Source organism: Amphibalanus amphitrite, unplaced genomic scaffold, assembly GCF_019059575.1.
Source record: "Amphibalanus amphitrite isolate SeventyFive unplaced genomic scaffold, NRLGWU_Aamphi_draft 000052F_arrow, whole genome shotgun sequence".
NCBI lineage: Eukaryota > Metazoa > Arthropoda > Thecostraca > Balanomorpha > Balanidae > Amphibalanus > Amphibalanus amphitrite.
In genome coordinates, this window is record NW_024881548.1 from 558,808 (window position 1) to 581,493 (window position 22,686).

Consider the following 22,686-nt stretch of genomic DNA (forward strand, 5'->3'; position numbering starts at 1 on the left):
TTGGCTTGTAAATGGTCTCAATCGATTCCTCGACCCCGATTCCAGCTTGACAGCGATTTCCAGGTCACTAGGTCATGACCTTCAAGGTCAAGGTCAAGGTCAAAGGACGGGGAACGCTCTACAGCCTAAAGTTACCGTCCGATTGGCTTGTAAATGGCCTCAAACGATTCCTCGACCCCGATTCCAGCTTGACAGCGATTTCCAGGTCACTATTTCCAGGGGTCGGGGAATTGATTGAGACCATTTACAAGCCAATCGGACGGTAACTTTAGGCTGTAGAGAGTTCCCCGTCCTTTGACCTTGACCTTGACCTTGAAGGTCATGACCTAGTGACCTGGAAATCGCTGTCAAGCTGGAATCGGGGTCGAGGAATCGATTGAGACCATTTACAAGCCAATCAGACGGTAACTTTAGGCTGTAGAGCGTTCCCCGTCCTTTGACCTTGACCTTGACCTTGAAGGTCATGACCTAGTGACCTGGAAATCGCTGTCAAGCTGGAATCGGGGTCGAGGAATCGATAGAGATCATTTACAAGCCAATCGGACGGTAACTTTAGGCTGTAGAGCGTTCCCCGTCCTTTGACCTTGACCTTGACCTTGAAGGTCATGACCTAGTGACCTGGAAATCGCTGTAAACCTGGAATCGGGGTCGGGGAATCGATTGAGACCATTTACAAGCCAATCAGACGGTAACTTTAGGCTGTAGAGCGTTCCCCGTCCTTTGACCTTGACCTTGACCTTGAAGGTCATGACCTAGTGACCTGGAAATCGCTGTCAAGCTGGAATAAGGAACGAGGAATCGAATGAGGGCATTTTCATCAAAATCGGTTCACTGGTTCTTGAGTTATTGCGTTCCCCGTCCGAATATCGAATTTTTAGTTTGATATTCGCGAATATCAATCTGCTGCTCAATTGATGGACGTGGAAATTATTTGTATTGTTTCACTTTCATTTATATATTTACCGGCCAGGCAATATTACTATGGCCAAGGGCACCCAAAGCTCTTCTATTCCTTATGTTCATCCTCATTTTACACTTGGGCCAAACACCTTATTTGCCCAGCGTTGGATGTATGTTCCAGTCAAACACTTGGCCGCCTTGATCGGTGACCCGCTTTGATTGGCCAATCATTAGGAACAGGAGTTGGTTGTCATCGTTTTGTCCTCGCTGTTACAGATCGCCCCGTCACTGGCTTTGCTCGCATATATCGCGACAGTATTGCCACCGAGCTGCGGACTGCGGTCACAGGCTATCCCCGTCGGTCGCCGTGAGAAAATAGCGAGCCACTAAATTTACACTTGGTGACTCGTAACTCGTATCACTGTAAAGTTACAGTCTAGCTTAGGAATTACTGTCACTTTCAATCGTGCGTGTACACGACGGCTGACGGCTGACTTCGACGGTACTTCGACGGCTGACACTGTTGACTGAACGTATTAGCCAGATGCCCGAGTTGGTATGCTTATGCTACTATACTCAAACGCAGCGCCAAAATCTATTCAGTTCACGAAAGCACCGTACGTAAGCTGCACTGTTCAAAACGAAATTTGTATGTTCGGTACCCGCCCCTTTCGAAAGAAGCCTCAGCCAAATTATTTGTTTCCTCTTGTCTTTATATCATAAACCGAAGACGAAAGGCGAATAAGAAAAACGAATGACAGCGAATCCTATCGGACTAAAGGGCTAACCTGTGGAGTTAGCTCTTCCCATGGTTGCGGTTGTATTGCCACATCAACTGAATAATTCATGTGAATACGCGAACTCCCTCCTCTCATCCACTTTGAATACACGTGGCCATCGCGGAAAATCCGCGCTGGCTTCATCGCCTCCCTCGACGCGTTTTTTTTTTTGTAACGTCTAATCTCCCGTGCCTTCCTCCTTTCAGAACTAAAGCGACATCGGCTGATCAACGTGATGCAAACATTCCAGACAAATTCATCATTTTGTGATTTTTATTGGTTTTATCAAAATGGCAGTACTTGTGCAAATAATATCTAACAATCATACACATAAAACATAAAAAAACACATGTATGTCGACGATCCTTATCCTAGTGCGCGCGGGTCACTGTCGCATGGCAGTTCAGTTAGCGGGACCGCAGTCCGCCTCACTCACACGACGCGAGCAGTGGTGCGACCCGCCCCTCCCTCCCCTCCCTCCCCTCCCCAATGTAAATGGAGTGTGATGTATTCTGCAGCCGCGCCTCCTCCCTCCTCTCTCAGAGTCCGCTCTCACTTGAGGCAGAGCGGGCCCACCTCGAAGCCGAACGCCTGACTGGGCAGGCCGTAGTCGGCCGGCAGGAAGTCCAGGATCGGCAACTGACTCAGCTGCCGGGTGCGCAGCTCCAGAACCATCCGGCCCGGGCCGCGCTTCTCCTGGGAAAGCGGTTCAAAGAGTGAACAGACTGGTTATTTCAGTAATGCCCTTTTTACTACGGTAAATGGTGAAATTATTGGAGCGTTGCGAATTATTATTCAAGTGATATTTGCTGCCTACCAAAATACTATGATATCCGTTATTCATGAGTCAATAAATTCTAACCCATTATAATTCATGCTTAGCAGTTGTATTGGAACCTAACCGTGACCCATGTCGTAAAACCAAGGCAACATAAACTAGCCCATGACACTAAAAGTCGACGGGTAACCTTCGAATCATCCCCATCGCCTCCATACCTTGCACTCATCCTCTGCTATTTTGATTTTCCGCAGATTTTCCGAGTGGCTGAATATGCTGCTTCCTGAGCCCAAAATCTGGATGCTGTTATCGTAATTCAGTGTGGTTGAGTCGTACCTGGAAACAACAAACGTTCATGTATTAAACAAAAAGACCATTTCATCGCTGTTTTCATCTATCGATATTAAACACATTTCATGATGTAACGAGCATTTAAACGTATTCTAAATCGTGTGGACCAAACGCCGTGCAGTAACGACGCTGAGGCGTGCATCGGACTTTATCATACAATAACTGTATTGTTTTCGGCGACTTCTCTCGAACATAGCCCGGTTCACGGTTGTCACGGCAATGGAGTGCCCAACTGCTCACCAGGCGGCCGAGTTGATGCAGGTGTAGGTGAAATTCTGACGTCCCGTGTCGGACAGAAGGCGCAGGAACGTCATCTGTACCGTACCGATCGACTCGTACGTAATCTGAAACGGGACAGGGTCGGGTCGGGTTAGAGGTCAGGCAAGGAGAGCGCAACATGAACAATTAACGAGTGCACTCACGCAAGTCGAAAGCGTAACATAAGTGCCATTAAATAACATAAGTAGTGAGTTCACTTCAAATAAGTACTGTTCGCAAGATGCAAATACTATTTAAAACCCACGTTAACTTTGAACGGGAAATAATGCAGCCTGCATTACGCTCACTGCTCATAATAAAAACAGGCTGATGAACCAGAGCACATCAATAACTTTTAAAACCGATAACTACGCTCATCTAATCGAGCCAAAGTTACATTGTCCGAGCATCAGACGTGGCTCCTCGCGGCCGATCGCTCACCTTGAAGCCGCCGCGCAGCGTGGAGAACCAGCTGGCGCGCTCTGTGGTTTTCCTCCAGGGGATGTTGGGCATCTTGCTGGCGTGGGCGTCCGGGTAGATGCACGTCTCGCCTCCCGCAGAGGTCATGTTGCAGAAGACATAGATGGCGTCGTCGGGCATCCCCAGGTTCGGGTCGATCCAGTACCAGTCTGAGGATGTGCAGGAGGAAGGGGACGCGGTGAACGTTATGTGTTCATGCATAAATGATTGGTGATAAGCAACCGATTATCCTTGTGACCCCATCAGGAGACATCTGCATAATATAGCAACATCAATAATGGTGACGATTGCCGAACTTCAGGCTAGCGGTAACGCGTTTGGTGTTATGCGGTGCAGCATACCTCCCTGTATTGACTACTAGTGCCATCTATCGACAGAGAGCGGCAATATCGGCCTGGACCACCGCGGCATCGCATTTTCCAGCATTTTTCGCCGCCAAGGTATTACAAAAGCGCGGTTTATGCTTCACCAGCAGCCCGTACCCATTTACCATTATGAAATATTTTTTTTACATTATCTCATCGCATAACCGTCTGCATCGTATATTTGTCGACCTTGCTCTGCGGCACGCACCGCTCTTGTAGTTCGGGTGTCCGAAGTACAGGTCCCGACAGGTGCGGATCGGGTTGTCGCGGCTGCCGATTGGCTTCTCGATGCGCTGAATGTCCTGGCGCATCGAGTAGATGCTGCTGTACATGCTGAGCAGCTTGTTGGAGAACTCGCTGCCCATGTCCAGCTTGTCCGGGCTGTGAAAAGTCGGGGAAACATCAGGCTGAGAGAGCAGACTCGCTCACAGAGCTGTAACACAGCCGAAATAGCACAGCACACGGCGTAACACAGCTTGTCACGAGAATAAGAGATTCAAATAGAAAGATTGAGCAAAGCCCTTGAGTAAATATAGCATGCCTATTGCCTATGCCTACATCATACAGACGAATCACGATATTTTAGCCAATTCATGGGGAAAACGCCAAACTCATGCATGAATGTCGCGAACAATGGCACCAATCGAGCCATGAATTACCTTTAAACCTGAACTCCCATTGTCATCCTGATTTTATCACACTGGCTCACATTTCTCGTTTGCGTCGCTCCTCGGGTCCTTTGAAGTTGCTCGGTCCCTGGTAGAACAGCTCGGCCGGTACGATGGGCTGCTCGCCGGGCGGGCCCGGGGGGCCGGGCGGGCCGGGCGTGCCCTGTCGGCCCTTCATCCCCGCCACGCCCTGGAGGCCCTTACTGCCCTGCGGCCCCTCCACCCCTGGCAGACCCTGCGGCCCCAGCAGGCCCTTGTCGCCGTCGTCGCCACGAGGTCCCTGAGAACAACATCAGACATGGGTGGGTGAGCTGTGTGGCATAAGTACAGGCTAAAGTGGAAATTGCAGAGGAGTGAAGGCATCAACGATCTTGCTCATCAAGGTTCCCTGCAGTTACCGATGCGAATAAATGAATGCATTAAAATGTATCATAGCATAAAATAACCACGATGCACTGAACAAAAAACTCATCATCAATGCAATTTGGACCACGTTTCAACAATATTTCATGCCTGCCCACACTTCGTTCCACTGACCATATCTCCCTTCAGGCCGGGCAGTCCGGGCGGGCCGACCATGCCGGGCTCTCCCTTTTCTCCCTGATCTCCCTCGTTGCCGGGCAGGCCAACGTCGCCACGGTGTCCCTTCTGGCCACGCTGACCGCGCCGGCCTCGGCGGCCCACGGGACCCGTCTCTCCCTTCAGCCCGGGCGGGCCCGGCTCGCCAGGGGTGCCCGGCGCACCGCTCTCACCCTGCGGGGAGGAGATGGGCACGAGAGGTCGGTCAGAGCTAATGAGCAGGATGGGCGGAAACAGCAGTGGGGAAACAATAGCCGCACCGAAAAAATACCCAAGTTTTATTTTACAATGATGTTTTGCTTACTTACAAGTGAATAAGGCAAAATAAAAGCAGATTCAGTAACGGAAGGTAAGGTTCACATTCTGGTTCACGTTTAACAGGTTGGTTATTTCATATAGTCACGACACGATAAAAACATCTACATTGCTTTATGTGAACCATTAACCGATTTCCTTTTCATCCGATCACGTGCGACCGCTGTCGCCTCGCCTTCGGGTACTCACGGCGGCTCCCGGTGATCCGCGCAGTCCGTACGTTCCCTGCGGTCCGGGCATGCCGGCCGGCCCGACGGGACCCTGCCGGCCGATCTGACCCTGCATACCCTTGTCACCCTTATCACCGGGGGTGCCCTGGCTGCCCACCGGACCGGCAGGCCCCTCCGGACCCTGGTGGAACAGAACGGCACGGTCAGAGGAGAGAATCATGAAACGAGGCAACCAAACCCATAGGTATTCATTCTATAGCGCCCACACATAAAAAACAAAGGCAAGTAACATTACCTACCAAGTAATTTTTTTTCAATTAAATGTGTTCAAAATGTACCCACAAGCAAACAAGTAATCCATTTCTGAATCAAGTAATGCATGTAAAACATACCGGCAAGTAAACTGTAATTTGATATTGGAGCACAAATGTTTGGCCGTGACGTTCAGCGTTGTTGCGCTACTCACCGGCTGTCCGACGGCTCCTGGGATGCCCTGTTCGCCCTGTGGCCCCGGCTCGCCAGGCGGACCCGGTGCACCGGCCTTGCCGTCCTCTCCGAGCGCTCCGGCTTCTCCCTTGACGCCCTGCACCATTCAGGAGACACGCGATAATGTTAGGTACTGGCGACAGAACTAAGCAGCATTACATTAGCCGTACATACCCACCTATTATGACAAAGTTTTGACGCACAAATTGTACCGATTCAACAGTTCTAACATAACCGAGAAGCGAGAGTGATTGATGACTACGTAAAATGAGTTAAACATCCGATATTACAATCCCACAAATGTCTCAAAAAAAAAAAACTATTCGGCTCCCTCAAAATCACAAGGCGATCCCAAGAGGTAGCACGGCGTGCAGTAAGCTCACCATGAGGCCGGGCTCGCCGGGCGGCCCGGGGAAGCCCTCGTTGCCGGGGCTGCCCTTGGGGCCGACGGGTCCGGGCGGGCCGCGGCCGCCCACGGCACCAGGCGCGCCGCGGTTACCCTGCTCGCCCTTCTGACCGGGCGGGCCCATGTCGCCGTTCCGGCCGGCCAGGCCGACCGGTCCGGGAGGGCCGTCACTGCCCGGGGCACCCTTCATACCCTGCTGGCCCTCGGGTCCCGGCGGGCCGGGCAGGCCCTCGCGGCCCGGCGCGCCGGCCTTGCCCTTTTCACCAGGCAGACCAGCACGACCGGCCGGTCCTGGGAAAGGACGGGACACGGTTAGACAGGCGAGCCACACGAAGATGGGCAGCAACTAAAACAAACATGAACCCTACCTCTGAGTAAATTCAAACTCATACGGCAATTGTAATCGCACCACTACCAGAAAACTTATCACACAGTACTGCCAAACAACCAAGACGCCAGACCGGCGTCACGTACTGACCTTTTCGTCCGACGTCGCCCTTGTCTCCCGGCTCGCCGGGCGCTCCGGGCAGGCCCGGTTTGCCCGAGGCGCCGGGAATGCCCTGTTTGCCCTGCGGTCCCATCTCGCCCTTCCGGCCGTGGCGGCCCATGTCTCCGGCCAGGCCCTGCTCACCGGGCGGGCCCGGCGGACCAGGCTCGCCACGCGCGCCGTGGGGGCCAGGCGCGCCGGCCAGGCCCTGGGGAGGGGGATATCGTCACATTCTGAGGCTGAAAACCGTCTGAATAAAAGACGGTCACGCTAGTCTAGAAACATAACCAGAAATCATTGTATTCCATTTCAGTCGTTTCACTCTACACTGCCGTCAGTTCGTAATTTCTTACCGGCTCTCCGCGAGGTCCCTGGTGACCCTTCTCTCCGGGCGATCCGACCTCTCCCTTTTCTCCGTCCTCTCCCTGGGCGCCCTGAGGCCCCGTGGGACCCTGCAGGCCCCTCAGGCCGGTCGGGCCGTCCCGTCCAGTGGGACCTGTCAGGCCCGGCGGACCCTGGAAACAAAGGTACGAATATCAGTCGCTGGCTATGACGCGAGTCGAGTTCATTGAATTTTACCAATTAACTCCATCGCACAGCAAATATAGTAAATACATACACATTCGTAACTAGCTCAGCACAAAGATCTAACCCAACTCGGCCAAACGTGGCTGACGCTAAGAAATCGTATACAATATCCACCAACAGACATCCACATTTCACAATGCTGCGTGACAAAAATACACCAAGAGGGCAGAGGTCCAAGAGCACTTGGAAAATTTCTCACCCACAACACCAGTGCTTACCTGATCTCCCTTGGTTCCGGCCGGTCCCTGGTTTCCGGTCTCGCCTCTCGGTCCCGGCGGTCCAGGAGGGCCCAGGTCACCAGGGATGCCCGTCTTACCCTTTTCACCCTGCACCCCCTGGACACCGGCCGGCCCCCGGTCGCCCTTCATTCCTTGCAGACCCTGTGGAAAGAAAGGTCACGACTTAGAGGACGTGCCTAGCTGACATGTACGACTCCCACAGGGATGCCACATTAGGCAGCGTGAATATAAAGTGCTTGAAAGAAAGCGATGAAATGCTAACTCACACCTTCCTATCATTTCAGGACAACTTGCTTCAGACCTTGTAGGTGCAAAAAGGATAAATGTTATAATCTTACTTTAAAACACACAATGCTGTGAGATTTGGTGCATTCATTAAATATGAAAGAAACGTTGCTTAGTCCCGTTCAGCATCGCTACACCGCAGTCTCTGTCTTCACACCAGCGCACGTACCGTGAGACCGGGCAGGCCGCGCTCGCCCGGGTAGCCGGGCAGGCCCGGTGAGCCGGTGGGGCCCGGTTTGCCCGCCGATCCCTGCGGGCCGGGCGGTCCCTCCTTCCCGGCGGCGCCGACTGCACCGTTCTCGCCGGGCAGGCCGGGCAGGCCGGGGGCGCCGGGCTCCCCGGCGGCGCCCGGCTCACCGGTGGGGCCCGGCGGGCCGACCACGCCGGCTGAGCCCTCCGGTCCCGGCGGACCTGGCTCACCCTGGGAGCGGCAGACAGCGGCGTCAGACAGAGCGAAAACGGAACGGAAACAGCGGTTAAATACACCATTGATGAAGAATGGTTAAATACGCCATCTTATCATCAGCACGGCATATATGTATCTCTACAAATTAGAAACAAAACAACTAAAAATTGAATAGTGACAGACTACATCACCCACAGTTCCCCGCGCCTCTGACCTGCTGTCCGCGACCGCCGGGAGGGCCGGCCACGCCGTCCTTTCCGTGGTCTCCTCGCCGGCCGATCTGACCGGCGAATCCCCGCGGGCCCTCCTTCCCAGGAGCACCGCGTTCGCCCTGCGGCCCGGCCGGCCCCGGTCGGCCAGTGTCTCCCTTGGTACCGACCGGACCCTGCGAGCCGGTCTTACCGCGCGAGCCGCGGAAACCCTGCAGGTGGTGGGGAGGGGGCGGTTAGACAGGGTATTTGTGAGCAAATCATAAATGTTAACGACATAGTCATAAATCATAATCACACATAGTCATAGACTCGAACATAAAAAGAAAACACACCAAACAGATGAATCTATGTAAAACCAAATACAACGAAAACACTGCAAAAAAAAAGATTATAAAGAAAACATTAAAAGAGCAACTAAAATTAACTAAGATCAGATGAGCTAAGACAAAAACACTGAATACTAACACCCACCACACACCATGCCGTTTTCCCCGCAGGCAGTGACTCACCCTAGGTCCCCGTTCGCCGCGCTCGCCGGGCAGGCCGTCCGGTCCCCGCTCGCCCTTGTCGCCCAGTCGGCCCGGCTGGCCACGCACGCCCTTGTTGCCTTTCCTGCCAGTCAGACCGGGGAAGCCAGGGAAGCCGACCGGGCCCCGTTTGCCCTTGTGGCCCGTCGGCCCGATGGCGCCCACTTCTCCGCGCGGGCCCTCGAAACCCTGTGGAGAGCACAGATGAGTCAATTCAAAGATGACGGTGACAATTATAGCTTAAGCAAGCACGGAGTGTGAAGAACGATCGGCTCGGCAGATGAGTAAATCGCATAGACTGTAAGAGATCACAAGTAACACAGTCATAGTTCTGACCACCAGGCCTAAAATAGTGTAACTGAACGAGGAAACGTCTTTTATAAAAAAAAACATTAGCCATTGTTATTCTTCTCCACACTAAAATATAGCACTGTTTGCACGTCAGGTGTTCCTCACCTTGGCGCCCTGTGGCCCCTCCAGTCCGACGACTCCCTGTGGGCCGGGCTCTCCCCGCTCTCCCTTGACGCCCATGTCTCCCTTCTCCCCCTCGAGGCCGGCGTCTCCCTTTTCTCCCTTGTCTCCGACCGTGCCGCGCTTGCCGTGGTCTCCTTTGCTGCCGCGAGGGCCCGGGAAACCGATAGTGCCCTGGAAACCAAGCACAAGTGATGCATGTCTCACTATCTTGAAGTCGGCTATGCATTGCAACCAAATATTCACGCGACAGTCACCTGAAAACTGATCCGCAGGTCTCGTCGACACATCATAGACTCGAGACCTTGCGTTGCGACACAGCCTAACTTCAGGTATTGACTATTAGCACCATCTTTTGCGAAGAATGCAAGCACTCGCACGCAAACAAGATGCACACATTTGATCACTCTCAGTGTGAACAAAAAAAAAATAGTAAGTACGTCACTTCAAAATGCATAATACGAGTTGTCTTTTCGGGCAGGATGGCGGGGGTCGCATCGTCGACTCACCTGGGGTCCTGCCACTCCTCGCTCTCCCTTCTGGCCGGGAGCGCCGGGGGTGCCGGGCCGGCCGGGGCTGCCCTCGGCGCCCGGCAGGCCGGGCAGACCCTGCTTGCCCTCCGGACCCTGGTGGAGCAGAACACAGGTTGTCAGACATGGAGCGATACAGCCACACGGTGAACTGATAACAAGTGCACGGAAACCACATGGCGATGCTAATCGGAAAACAGCTTCGCACTTCACTTCATTGTACCCATGTATTGCATGCAACACAATTATGTCAAAGCATAGTTTTCTAATAAGACATTCCATTACTCTAAAGAAATAGTGCTACAAAAATATCGAGAGGCCGGGCTCTCTTTCTCTTTTCCTGCCCAACGTCTCTATATTCCCTATCACACTGGGATCATCCGGATCCGGCGTCTCTCGTCCCCGTTTCCCAAGCAATCTTACCGTGGGTCCCGTAGGTCCGACGGCGCCCACAGGCCCGGTGGCTCCGGGGGCTCCGGGCGGCCCCACCAGTCCCGGCGGGCCTGCCTGACCCGGAGCGCCCACGCTGCCCTTGAGGCCGGGCGGGCCCTCGGAGCCGGGGATGCCCGGACTGCCGGGCAGGCCGCCGAAGCCGCGAGGGCCGGGGAAGCCGCGCGGACCCATCTCTCCGGGGATACCCGGCGGCCCGTGGATGCCCGGCTCGCCGCGGGAGCCGTCCATACCGGGCGAGCCGCGGTCTCCGCGCTTACCCCGTCGGCCACGGTGGCCCTTCTCGCCGGACAGACCTGCCGGGCACCAGTCAAGTCAGATGATTTGACTGTGAATAAGCCAAAACCAACTTTTAAAATATTCCTCTAAAGATCGGTTCAGAAGATTAGGCAAATAAGTAATCAGAAAACTAAACTGGGAATGGGGGACACCGTATCGTATCTTTCTGAAGGTAACTATCAAAGACTTTCGAGAGAAATCAGCAGAGCTAGAAATGAGCAAGGACAAAAAGACCAATGCAACATAAATCCAACGTCACTTGCCAAGCTGGTGAACACCTACCGGGCAGTCCACGAAGTCCCTGGTCGCCCTTCTCTCCAGGGGGACCGGACAGACCACGCTCTCCGTCCTTTCCCGGCTGGCCCCTCCTGCCGGACCGGCCGGGCAGACCCTCCGGGCCGCGACGGCCTCGCATGCCCTGCAAAATAGATGAGTCAGGGTTAGTCGTCAATTTCTCATCACGGAATCAGTACTCAGTAGTTAATCATTAAACGAATACTTCTACACATACCGGACGCAGTAGCATGTTATAATCAGTCATGCATGTGCACTGTGCACTGTGCAGGATATTAACCCGCGCCCCGTTGGGCTCTGCCGAGCAACGCGCCCGGTTGGGGGGGGGGGGGCCATTTTGGCCCCCCCTAAGATCTCGAGAACCACGCAACATAGCGACAAGCGGTAAACGGCGTTGGATAGCCCTATCAGGGAACTACCTTGTGACCCAATTTTATTGACCTAGGTCAAACCGATGACGTCACAGGTCAGGTCAAAGGTCCAATTTTCACCGTTTACAGGCACTTCAAGAAATGCGTTGTAAAATCGAGTAAAATGCATTTCATTGAAAATCATCGATGGGGAAATGTTCTTCAAACACATATTTTGCTATTTGAGGTCACTGATACCAGGTCAGGTCACAGAGGTCAGGTCACGGGGGGGTCACAATATGAAAGTGTCGTGTGATACATGTTTTATGGTCCATTTTACATGATAAATGCGATTATATGGGTCAGGCAGCCTTTCGGGCCAGCTTAGATCACGTTTTGGTCAAGGTCAGGTCAAGGTCAGGTCAAGGTCAGGTCAAATTAGGTCAAATTTCAAAGTTAATATTTTTGCATAAAATGGGTACCGAATCGATGCAGCTCGTCACGGGGAGTTCAATGGTGGTCTTTGTTTTGCCGTACGAGGTCTAGAATTGCTAAAAATTGAGTTCAAAAATTTGACGTCATCATTTTTGAACAGTTTTTTCGCTATAACTTGGCCAAAAAACGAGATATCGATCTGAAATTTGGTATGTATATAGAAGAGCGCTAGGACTATCACATATATTCCGGTTTTTTCGAAATTCGTAAAAATTTTGGATTTTTTCAAAGTTTTTCTAAAAAAATCAATTTTTTGATTTTTTTTGGGTCAAAAACCAAAAATTTTGAAAATCCGAGATAGCAGTTTTGTAGCGCCGCCTTTTGTCTACTAGACCATATAAAGAACTTTGAAATTGCTTGATAACTGTTGATTTGGTGAGCGTTTCAAGATTGCATGTTTTTTGCTCATTTTTGCTCGAACATGACCTCAGTTTGACCTCAATAACTCCTGACCTAAGGTGACCTAAGACTTGAAATTTGGTGTGAAGGTGTCAAATTGATGCCCGGGAAGGTACTGAAAATTTGGCGGCGCTGCGCGCCGCCGTTTTCTTGCTATTCAGGAAAAACCACAGGGGGGGGCCAAAATGGCCCCCCCCCCAACGGGGCGAGGGTTAAATGGTTCACTCAGAGCGTCTCCAATAAACTTAATGTTCGAAGATCTCGGATCTTACGGCATCTGCTCCTTGCCCTATAGCCCCTCCAAGTCATTTCTCACCGGCTCTCCCTGTTCGCCGGCCTCGCCCTTGACGCCGTCCGGGCCGGGCGGACCCTGGGGCCCCGGTCCGCCGGTGAGGCCCTGAGGTCCCTGCGCTCCCTGCATCGCCTGCATGTGCTGGTCCAGCATCAGTCGCATGGAGCTGGCCATGTTGTCGGGGCCCTTGGGTCCACCCACGTGCTGGTTTATCTGGAGAGGAGACACAGGTTAGTCAGGTCGCTTGAATGACGATATGTGGACAGAACAGCATGTTTGCACTGCATAGTAAGAACGCGACACAAACCAGCGCCGACACAAACCAGCGCCGACAGAAATCCGCATATTATCCGCATATTTAATGCCAGAGGGAGGCATATGACCAACTTTTGGTTGTCCTGAATATCAAGACGTAAGCTGTCACACATAATTGCCTGAGTACTTGACCAGTCCAATCTCTCTAATCCTTCCATTGCCCTAAGAGTAATTAACCTAATTCTCCAGATTATAATATGAGCCACGCACTCGCACAACCTACTCGCCCGCACTGACCGGTATCATGAAGACGCTGCCGGGCGGTCCCTGTGGTCCGTCCTGACCGGGCGGTCCGTCCAGACCGTGGTCTCCGGGCGGTCCCATGGGTCCGGGCGGACCGGGCGCACCGCGCGGACCCTGGTACGTCGCCGGGTAGTGGCCCTCGTACTCCCTCTCATCCTCCTCCTCTCGCTCCTCACTGCTGTCCTCCTCTCTCTCCGGGGACTCGGGGCGGGCCGTGGGTGCCGCCTCTGGTGGCAGGGGTCCCTCTAGCTCCGGACCAGACTCCGGCGACAGGCCGAACCCGCCGTCAGGGACCGGGGTAGGTTGAGGCGCCTCTGTCGGCGGCGGGAACTTCGGCGGCGGGTCGCCGTAGTCTGGCGGCGGCTCCGCGCCATCCAGTGTCCTGTCCTCGTAGTCGGTAGTTGGCACGCTGTAGTCGGGGTCTGGCACGGGGACAGGCTCCGGTGGCGGTGTCTCCCCGACCGTCGGGGTCGGAGGCAGCTCCGGGGAGGGACGGTCTGTATCGTAGTCGAACGGAGGCGGGCCGCCCCCGTCCGGCTGAGCAGGGTCGAAGTCGTCCGGCGGGATGTCGCTGCCTCTCTGTGGAGACACCGGCACCGGGCGTCAGACGGGAGTGGGACAACAGCCAGGCTTCGGACATCGGACAGATACAGGCAGTTACGATCACAGCACGCCCGGACATTAAAAATCCACTTGAGACTACATGGGAAGCGCTCGAACAAAGCAGCTCTTCATGCCGAAATAACACATCCCAAAACAGCCCAATGCTTGGCTCATTAATTTGACGAGAAATCACCATCTGAAGAACCCAATTATACTAACCGAATCATAATCGTAAATATCTTCAGGTCCATATTCATCTCCGTAGGTGTACTCATAGCCGTCGTAATCTTCGTCGCCGTAGTCGGGCTCCTGCGCCTGCGGTTTCTCTTTGAGCGGCAGCGGGGTGTCACAGTTGGGTGACCACTTGGAGCACTGGTCGTACGCGGCCGATGGTGACGGCACAAGAACCAGGTCCTGAATGTCGCCCTGTGCGAAAGAAGAACGGTGTTATAAGGTGTGCGGAGCCAGAGGAAAGTACCTACGGAAGTTAGGAGGGTCCGTGATTTCTCTCGTGAATAAAGTAATAGATGCACAAAGCATGTATTTAATAAAGAAACAGTAACAGTGTAAAAACGACCACGAACCTGCTTTCGATGCATTGCTGTAAATAACTAGCACTTAGGTAGACCTTCACGCTGTGTAACATTTCAGGTGCGTTCCCTCCTCCGTCAGCCATCTTACCTTGAACACCTGACTGGCCAGCAGATCCTGTCCGACGATGGTGACGCCGCGCCGGCTGATTCTGGACTTTTCGTCCCGCTCCAGCGCCTGCGTGGACTGCTGGGAGCAGTCGACGAACAGCGAGGCAGAGTTGCCCTTCACGGCTATCGAGAGACGGTGCCATCTGTCGGCCGAAAAACGAGTTACTGGCTGAGGCGGCATCAGGAATGGAGGCGCATGCACTTTGTGGCGTTCTATCTTGTGAAAGATAGATACCTAATGACGGGCTTAAAAGAATAAACTCACGCTTGCATATTCTATTCCAAATTTAAAATGACCGACAACAGGAGCTCACAAGAGATTAAGGGCTCAAGCCGTTTTATCCCATTCCAAAGGTTTTATCGTTTTATAACGGTATTATCGGTAGCCTGTCACACAGATACACACACATAATCAGTAAAAGTGCTGCTTACTTTCCGTCGTTGATTTTGACGGGGAATGTAACGGTTTGTATCTTGGGTCCCTTCTTTGTCCGACTGGCGACAATTTTCAGCTCTATCGTATCACCGACAGTGAATATCAGCTGGTCCTGTAAGGTAATGAACAATAATTGACAGACGTCAGCACCAAGGAATCCTTTTTACCAAAAACAGTCATTTGAAAACTAAATGTTAGAGTAGCAAAACAAAAAAAAAATACTAATTATTTGTTTGATCTTATGCAAATTGTTAGCAGAATGAGACAAAATGTTGAGAACAAGCACGGCACTTATCCCCCTCCATCACATGCCGAACCCTTGGCCTAAGTAACTGTCTTCCACAGCTGCCCTGTCGACTTTATCCCGTGGGCACTCGCCTCTCCGTTGTCGTTGTAGAGAGCCAGCAGTGCTCCCGTTGAACCGGACTCGGGCCGAACAGTCGCTAGTAAAGAAAAGTCCAGCGGAAACTTGCCTGGGGAAACCACACGGGATAAGTTATATCGCCAAAACACATATAAACATGTAGTTACGTTTAAAAGACAAAAAATGACAACAATCAAAAGCTAATATTTGTGTTACTATTTTTACTTTATAACCCGGAACATAACTATAAACAGATGGAGAACATGTAAAAAACAATGAAAAACACCACCATTGACACAGATCTTGCTCCTTCCAGCATCGATGACCACATTCAGAAGCGAGCGCTCAGCGTTGTAAAATTGTCGTCGGACTCACCGATGACTTTGTTGGTGGGTACGCTGGGCACGGTGGCGGCCGGCAGGGTGACTGCCGAGTCGGGCGCCGTACCGCCGTCCCTGTGGGGTCGACGGTCGCACCGACCCACCGTCCGCCGCACGGCTACCTGGCCAGAGCTGAGACCGGACGACCGCAGCAGGTCCGCCGGCCGGCCGCCGCCTGCGGTCACAGGACGGGACAGGTCAGCACACAGGTCAGATACGGGCCAGACCGGTCGACCACAAAAGGTCCGCCGGCCGGCCGCCGCCTGCGGTTAGAGGACGGTACAAGTCGGTACAGGCTAGACACAAATTAGACAGGTTAGGCATGTGCCAAGCACACGTCAGAACGGCCACCATCTCCAGTCACAGGTCAGACAAATGTCGTTGTTAACCCACGAGCCGCTGGGGGGGGGGGGCATAAAGTTGCCCCCCTTTACGTTTTGTGAAATATCTCCGAAACCTGATGAGCTACGAACGTGAAACTTGGTATAGCTTCAAATGAATACCTAGGCAATGTTTGAGGAAAGTTTGGTGGTTGTAGCACCTAAGATGACGTCACAGTGACGTCATAAAGTTTTGTCGTTTTCCTATATGGACCGTTTCTGATGACGCTGAGCATGAAACTTGACTGTAAATGAACTAGACAGCACCTGCTGTCATCCTAAAACATCTTACTACACAGTACACTTCCATCTAGTTTCTGACCAATAATCGGCCCTTTATATTCGGGCCCATATATTTGATGTATCGTGAGGAATATGAGAGTCGCAAATCTATAATTTCACTTATGACGTCACTGTGACGTCATTTCAAATGGGATCGACACCACATTTGGACACAACCTCGGCTAGGTATTCAGGAAGATGTGTGCAAAGTTTCGCTTCTCTATCTCTTCGCGTCGTCGCAGAAGTAAAGGGGGGGGGGGCAACTTTATGCCCCCCCCCCAGCGGCCGGCGGGTGGCGCGGGGGCCCAGCGGCCGCCGGGTTAAGTTTGGCACAGGGCAAACTAGATGTGACCGGCCATCCCAATGTCACAGGTCAGACCATTATTCGTTGTCAAGTTCTCGCCCTGTTCCGCCACTACGGAGGCTTGCTAAGCTAAGCCCCACAGGCCATCTGGAGACTTCATCCCGCCTCCGTCTGCCCCACGGTGACGGTCCGCTCGTCGGAATCCGGCGAGTAAACACGTCTGAGAGCGGGCCGCCGCTGCACCGGCTCATCGACTCGCCAGCCGGGTGTGTGTGTGCGTGTCTGTGCACATGTGCATGTCCGGGTCCGTTACGGCAGAAATGCAGAGCGGACGGAACGGTAGATGGTGAGACTCGCGGTTAGCGGTGGCAGTTGGCAGTTAGGATAGCTTTCCTTTCCGTGTCTTATTTTGACAGTGTGCACTGTGCATGCGCTGTGCACTTGCTCGGAGAGTGTGACTGCTGACAGCGACGTTAAATTTTGTCCTGTAAATATTTGCAGCCCTAGAAAGGAACAACGGTGCAAAGAGCCACGAGACAAAAGTGGCCCGTCCTGCCGCTCCCTTACACCCTGCCCATGCTAACGGCCTAGTGCTGGCCCAGTCGCGGCAGTCAAACCCCAGCGCGTGTTTGGCCATCCGATGCTACTCTCCGTTTGTTTACATAAAGCCGACCGGCCTAACTGCCCCACCGGATCAGAACCTCGGCTCTTCTTTCATTGCTGAGAATGAGGAGTAAAAAAATAAGGCGAATTGCCACTGTTGTGGTCTGTGGAGCGACTGTACTCGTGCGGTCGTACCCTGGACTGTACTCGTACCCGCAACTGTACTCGTACCTCGTGGACCTCGTGCACAATAGTTTACTTAGAATCCGCCCGGAAGAGATCCTCCCACCTCAGATGCCCCAACGCTTGACATCCAGCTAGCAACCCTTCGAGGTCTAGCCTACCGTCCGTAAATTGGACGTTCGGCGTTCATCTAGATCTGATTTAATTTGCCAATGCATCAAAAACATATGCCTCTGTATACAGGTGTAAAGAGGTCTACGATCAAAATCAAACATTCACTAAAAAAATCCCTCGTTTCAGTCCCGACAACGCGCCACACCCAGTGAGGACGATGATAGGCGAGTGTTCGCTGCACCGCACGGCAGGTAAGCACTGCGGCACAGCCTAACTGCCAGTGATACGGCCAGCCGGCGCGGCTGTTCTACGGTCGGCGGCCAAACGAGCCTCAGCTCTGCAGCCGGCCTTTCGTCTGTCGTAGATCCTTTGAGAATTGAGTGTTTCACACATAACTAGCTATATCTACGCCCCCCCCCCCCCCAAGCCCCAATGTCAACCTCGCCGCCTCGCCGCCTCGGCAGTCCATGTTTGCTCCCACTAACGTCCGACTTCAATACGTTTTACGAATGCTGATGATACCGACGATGGTCTTTTTTCTGCAATTCATTCTTTTTTAAAGGGCACGAAGAAATGTCGCAAAAAGTACACGAAACACTTCAAACAATTAGGAAATATGGAAATATTGGGCAGGTCAATAATGGTTAAATAATAAATATTGGTCATTTATTGGCCAGGATACTCACTACATGGCACCGTCTCAGTTGTTTTCCGAGAGGGCCGGATCGGGAGTGCTTTACTTTTTTAGCCACCGTAATTGGAGGAGAGGAAGGGGTTTGCGCCTCCGGGAAGGCTTTTCGTCACTGATTCTGCACCCGGAGACGGATCCGGAGCCTGCTAGCTCTGGACGGAGCGGCAGAGTGGGCGGGGAGAGAGGGGACAGAGGGGGAGAGGAGCAGCCGGATAGCTCGTCAGCGGTTCCCGCGCCGCCGGCCGGCAGCAGCACGGCATTGCAGCGGCTCGGTCGACAGCTGAGACGAGCCATGTGTCCGGGACGCCGCGCCGGCCGGAATCTGGGTCTGCTAGTGTAAACAGCCGGGATGGACCGTGCCGGCCCCGGTCCGGCGGCTCTGGTCGGGGCTGACCGGCCGGCCGGGCGGAGAGCTAGGAGAGGGAGATCGCCATACACCCAGAATGGAAGGCGGTCTTCTAACGGGTAACGGTCCGTGACACATGGGAGTAGGGGAAAAACAGGAAATCGAGCAAGCAGCAGTGGCATGATACGTTGTTTTGTTGATCATTCAGACTGGCCAAAGGACCACCATAATTAATTACGGAGCGAGCGAAGCGAGCGTAGTCTTTCCTTAGATTAACGGAAATTTCTGAGTATGAGCGGCCGGCCGGCCGGCCGGCCGGCCGTGGTCACGCTTTTGCGAGGCTTATATCTCAGCAACCACTTGACCGATTTACATGCGGTAATTTTTGTAGGGTAGCTTCATTCCTTCTACCAAGTATTGCACTATTCCCGATGCATGTAGGTGACCCCTTATGCACGTGCCACGTGCAAAACCAAGAGGTGTCACTTTTGTAATTGTTGCAATATCTCGGTAACTACTGGGCCGATTGCGCTGAGAGTTGGCATGTAGGTAGGCACCCACTAGGCAATGCATATCCATGTGCCAGAGTTGGGGTGCTGCTGCACGTGCGCACGTGCAGGGGTCGTTTCCAGATCTCGAGAACGGCTGGACCGATTGCGCTCAAATTTGGTACACGGTTACGGAGCAGTTAGTAGGGTGCCGTGCACAAGTCAGTTGGGACCCATTTTGCACGTGCGCACGTGCAGGGTGCCGCTTCCAGATCTCGAGAACGGCTGGGCCGATTGTGCTCAAATTTGGCACATCGCTAGAGACCGGTTAGTAAGGTGCCGTGCACAAGTCAGTTGGAGGTACCCCCTCGCAATTTCGCACGTGCAAGGCCCACCCTCTCGCTCGCTCCGTTAGTCGCCACAAAAGGCGTTATACTGGTACGTAGAATAACGGAAATTTCTGAGTATGAGCGGCCGGCCGGCCGGCCGGCCGGCCGTGGTCACGCTTTTGGGAGGCTTATATCTCAGCAACCACTTGACTGATTTACACGCGGTAATTTTTGTAGGGTAGCTTCATTCCTTCTACCAAGTATTGGACTATTCCTGATGCATGTGGGTGACCCCTTATGCACGTGCCACGTGCAAAACGAAGAGGTGTCCGTTTTGTAATTGTTGCAATATCTCGGTAACTACTTGGCCGATTGCGCTGAAAGTTGGCATGTAGGTAGGCACCCACTAGGCACTGCATATCCACGTGTCACAGTTGGGGTGCTGCTGCACGTGCGCACGTGCAGGGGTCGTTTCCAGATCTCGAGAACGGCTCGACCGATTGCGCTCAAATTTGGTACACAGTTAGGGACCAGTTAGTAGGGTGCCGTGCACAAGTCAGTTGGGACCCATTTTGCACGTGCGCACGTGCAGGGTGCCGCTTCCAGATCTCGAGAACGGCTGGGCCAATTGTGCCCAAATTTGGCACATCGCTAGAGACCGGTTAGTAGGGTGCCGTGCACAAGTCAGTTGGAGGTACCCCCTCACAATTTCGCACGTGCAAGGCCCACCCTCTCGCTCGCTCCGTTAATCGCCCCAAAAGGCGTTATACTGGTATTAGAAGGGAATGTTTCGTTCAAAAAAGTCTAACTCATTGAACGGTCATAGAAAGACGCAAATCTTACAGACGGCAGCTCATGTTCTTGGCAGCTGGCAATCGTGCGCTCGTAAAAAGTATCTGTAAGAATCTTGGTAAAAGGACATTCCACTAGGTTGAAGCCTCGATGTAAGTACTAGGCCCGGTTCAACGCACTGGCGTGTCTGTATAAACATCGGAGCCGCGTTAGCGGCAGCTCGGTCAGGCAGACGTCCCCAGAATCAAATATGAAGCAGGTCCCCTGGGCATGCGGCACGCAACGCGGAAACGTCTTGCATGATAAGTCAGACTGCTATAAAACTGCTTGAGTTTGAACTCCTGAGGCTCACTAGCCTTGGGCTGGAATAAAACCCCAAGAACCGTGACCAAATATTCAGATTTTGCAGCAACCAATATTGAATTACCTAACAGTTTTAAATCTGGACAAAGCGACCAAAAGACTGCCGTCTGAGAGCACCAAGTGTCGCCAGCATGCATTGGAGGAAGCGACCGCCGAAATACGTATGTACATGGCTTTAGCACTATTAGTACACCAAAGAATTATTCATTTGATTTGAAATCCTGCTGCCTCCCGTTGAGCTGGCACGGTCCCGTTCGACTCGTGACGTCAGTGTTTGTATACCCAACAGCATCCGATTCCGGTTCGTGTTTAGGTCACCAACCATGGTCCCGGAGCACTGGGAGAGACGCCGGATATGCCAGAGCAACGAAAAATATACCACGAAAGCAGCGTGGTATGTGATACGAAACAGCTCCTTTTTTGCTCCACTTAAAAAAAACTACGCTCAGCCATAATTTTGCCAAGAGAATGACTCTTAGATGAACGTCCCACAGATGCAACAGGGTGGGTGATTATTTTTCATAGTTTATTCATTCATAAGTAAACAAAGTTCAAAAAAGGAAAGACGATGAACTAACTTGGACTTAGGCTCGACACGTTTATTTTGCAGCCGCTCTGTAAATAAATAGACCCACAGAACCTCTTTATTACGATGTTTATCTAACCCAGATGCAGCCAAAGTGCAAAGAAAAAGTATCCATACCAGGGAAAGACAGAACGAACTGTCGTGCCCACACAAAAATACGACTTGAAGCATGGTTTAACTTTCTAGACAAATGCTCAACAGCAGCGCAATGCGCTTATTGCGCTGACGGAGCTGAGGCATGAGCTGCGGTATGGCTTGCAAGTTGCAGGAGCTTGATCAACATTCAATGCAAATTTCTATGACTACGGGCATTTTATGATAACTTTTCAGCACAACAGAGGACAAACATCTTAGTTCTGCTGAGCAGTAGATCGATCTCAAGACGCAAAGTACCATGACGCAAATGCGTACGCAATGCAGGGAAGGGGAATGCATAGGCGAATGATAAAGCCAAAGCGAAAACCAAACCGAAAGCCAAAGCAAAGGGTAACGGGTAAACTAACGGGCAACGAGCGAAGAGACGGACTTCTTCGGTTAAATGGGACCAGCCTCATCAGGAAGAATGAATGGACACTGGACAGTGGATACGTGGGCCAAGGAACAAACATACATGGACGAGAGAAATGAGTTTCACAGACAAATAATACACTTGTACTAACGGTCAAGGCAATGATCTGCACCGGCGAACAGATGGGCCTGAACGAGCGAGAGAATTGACAAAATCGGCTGAAACGGAGGAAACACAGGGGCCAGCCTATACAGTCGAGACACAAGATACACCCGAGGTCAGATCTTTTGAGCTACACGTCCGAGGGCAGGAGCTACACACTAGGAGACAGGACAGGAACCAGACCCCCTAGGGCAGTATCGCCGCGTCCGTCGGCCGTTGCCGCGGCGAACTCACCTGACTGGGCATGGCCGGTGGCGCAGAAGGCGGCGACGAGCAGCAGCAGTGGCAGCAGCCGCCGGCGCCGCAGCTGGCCGTCGCCCATGGCGGCTGGCGGCCGCAGCGCGGACGGGCGGCGGACGGGGGAGCGGGCCGCCGCTGACTGCCGCCCCCGCCCGCCGCCACTGAGGCGGCGCCGCTCAGACACGGCGCCACACCGGGCCGCCTACAGCCGCCCGCGCCGCGCCGCCAACAGCCGCGCACTGACCCGCACCGGCCGGCGGCGGCGGCGGCGCAACTCGCTGGCGGAGCTGCGGCATGAGCTGACGGAGCTGCAGTATGACGTCCAGGAGCTGCGGTATGGTGCTGCAGGAGCTGCAGGCTCCCACCAAGCTGAGGGAGCTGCAGTATGGTGCTCCCGGAGGTGCGCCAGCGCTTGCAGGAGTTGCGGCATGGCC

The 22,686-nt window shown here is 53.2% G+C and overlaps 1 protein-coding gene across 1 annotated transcript; it reads right to left on the bottom strand.

Annotated features, from left to right (window-relative positions):
• Positions 1-1,929: 1,929 nt before the first annotated feature.
• LOC122377911 (collagen alpha-1(I) chain-like) lies at positions 1,930-22,393 on the bottom strand. The gene is made up of 28 exons (XM_043358502.1): positions 22,247-22,393; positions 15,877-16,056; positions 15,516-15,610; positions 15,134-15,249; positions 14,682-14,844; positions 14,220-14,426; positions 13,392-13,976; positions 12,864-13,052; positions 11,292-11,427; positions 10,704-11,026; positions 10,260-10,376; positions 9,736-9,924; positions 9,262-9,468; positions 8,755-8,961; positions 8,304-8,555; positions 7,829-7,990; positions 7,376-7,537; positions 7,014-7,230; positions 6,513-6,826; positions 6,110-6,226; positions 5,663-5,824; positions 5,117-5,332; positions 4,621-4,859; positions 4,120-4,292; positions 3,508-3,695; positions 3,049-3,152; positions 2,676-2,793; positions 1,930-2,375 (listed from the first exon to the last, which is right to left on the bottom strand). The coding sequence occupies exons 1-28, from the start codon at positions 22,332-22,334 to the stop codon at positions 2,232-2,234; spliced, it is 5,370 nt and encodes a 1,789-aa protein (XP_043214437.1). The 5' UTR covers positions 22,335-22,393; the 3' UTR covers positions 1,930-2,231.
• Positions 22,394-22,686: the final 293 nt, after the last annotated feature.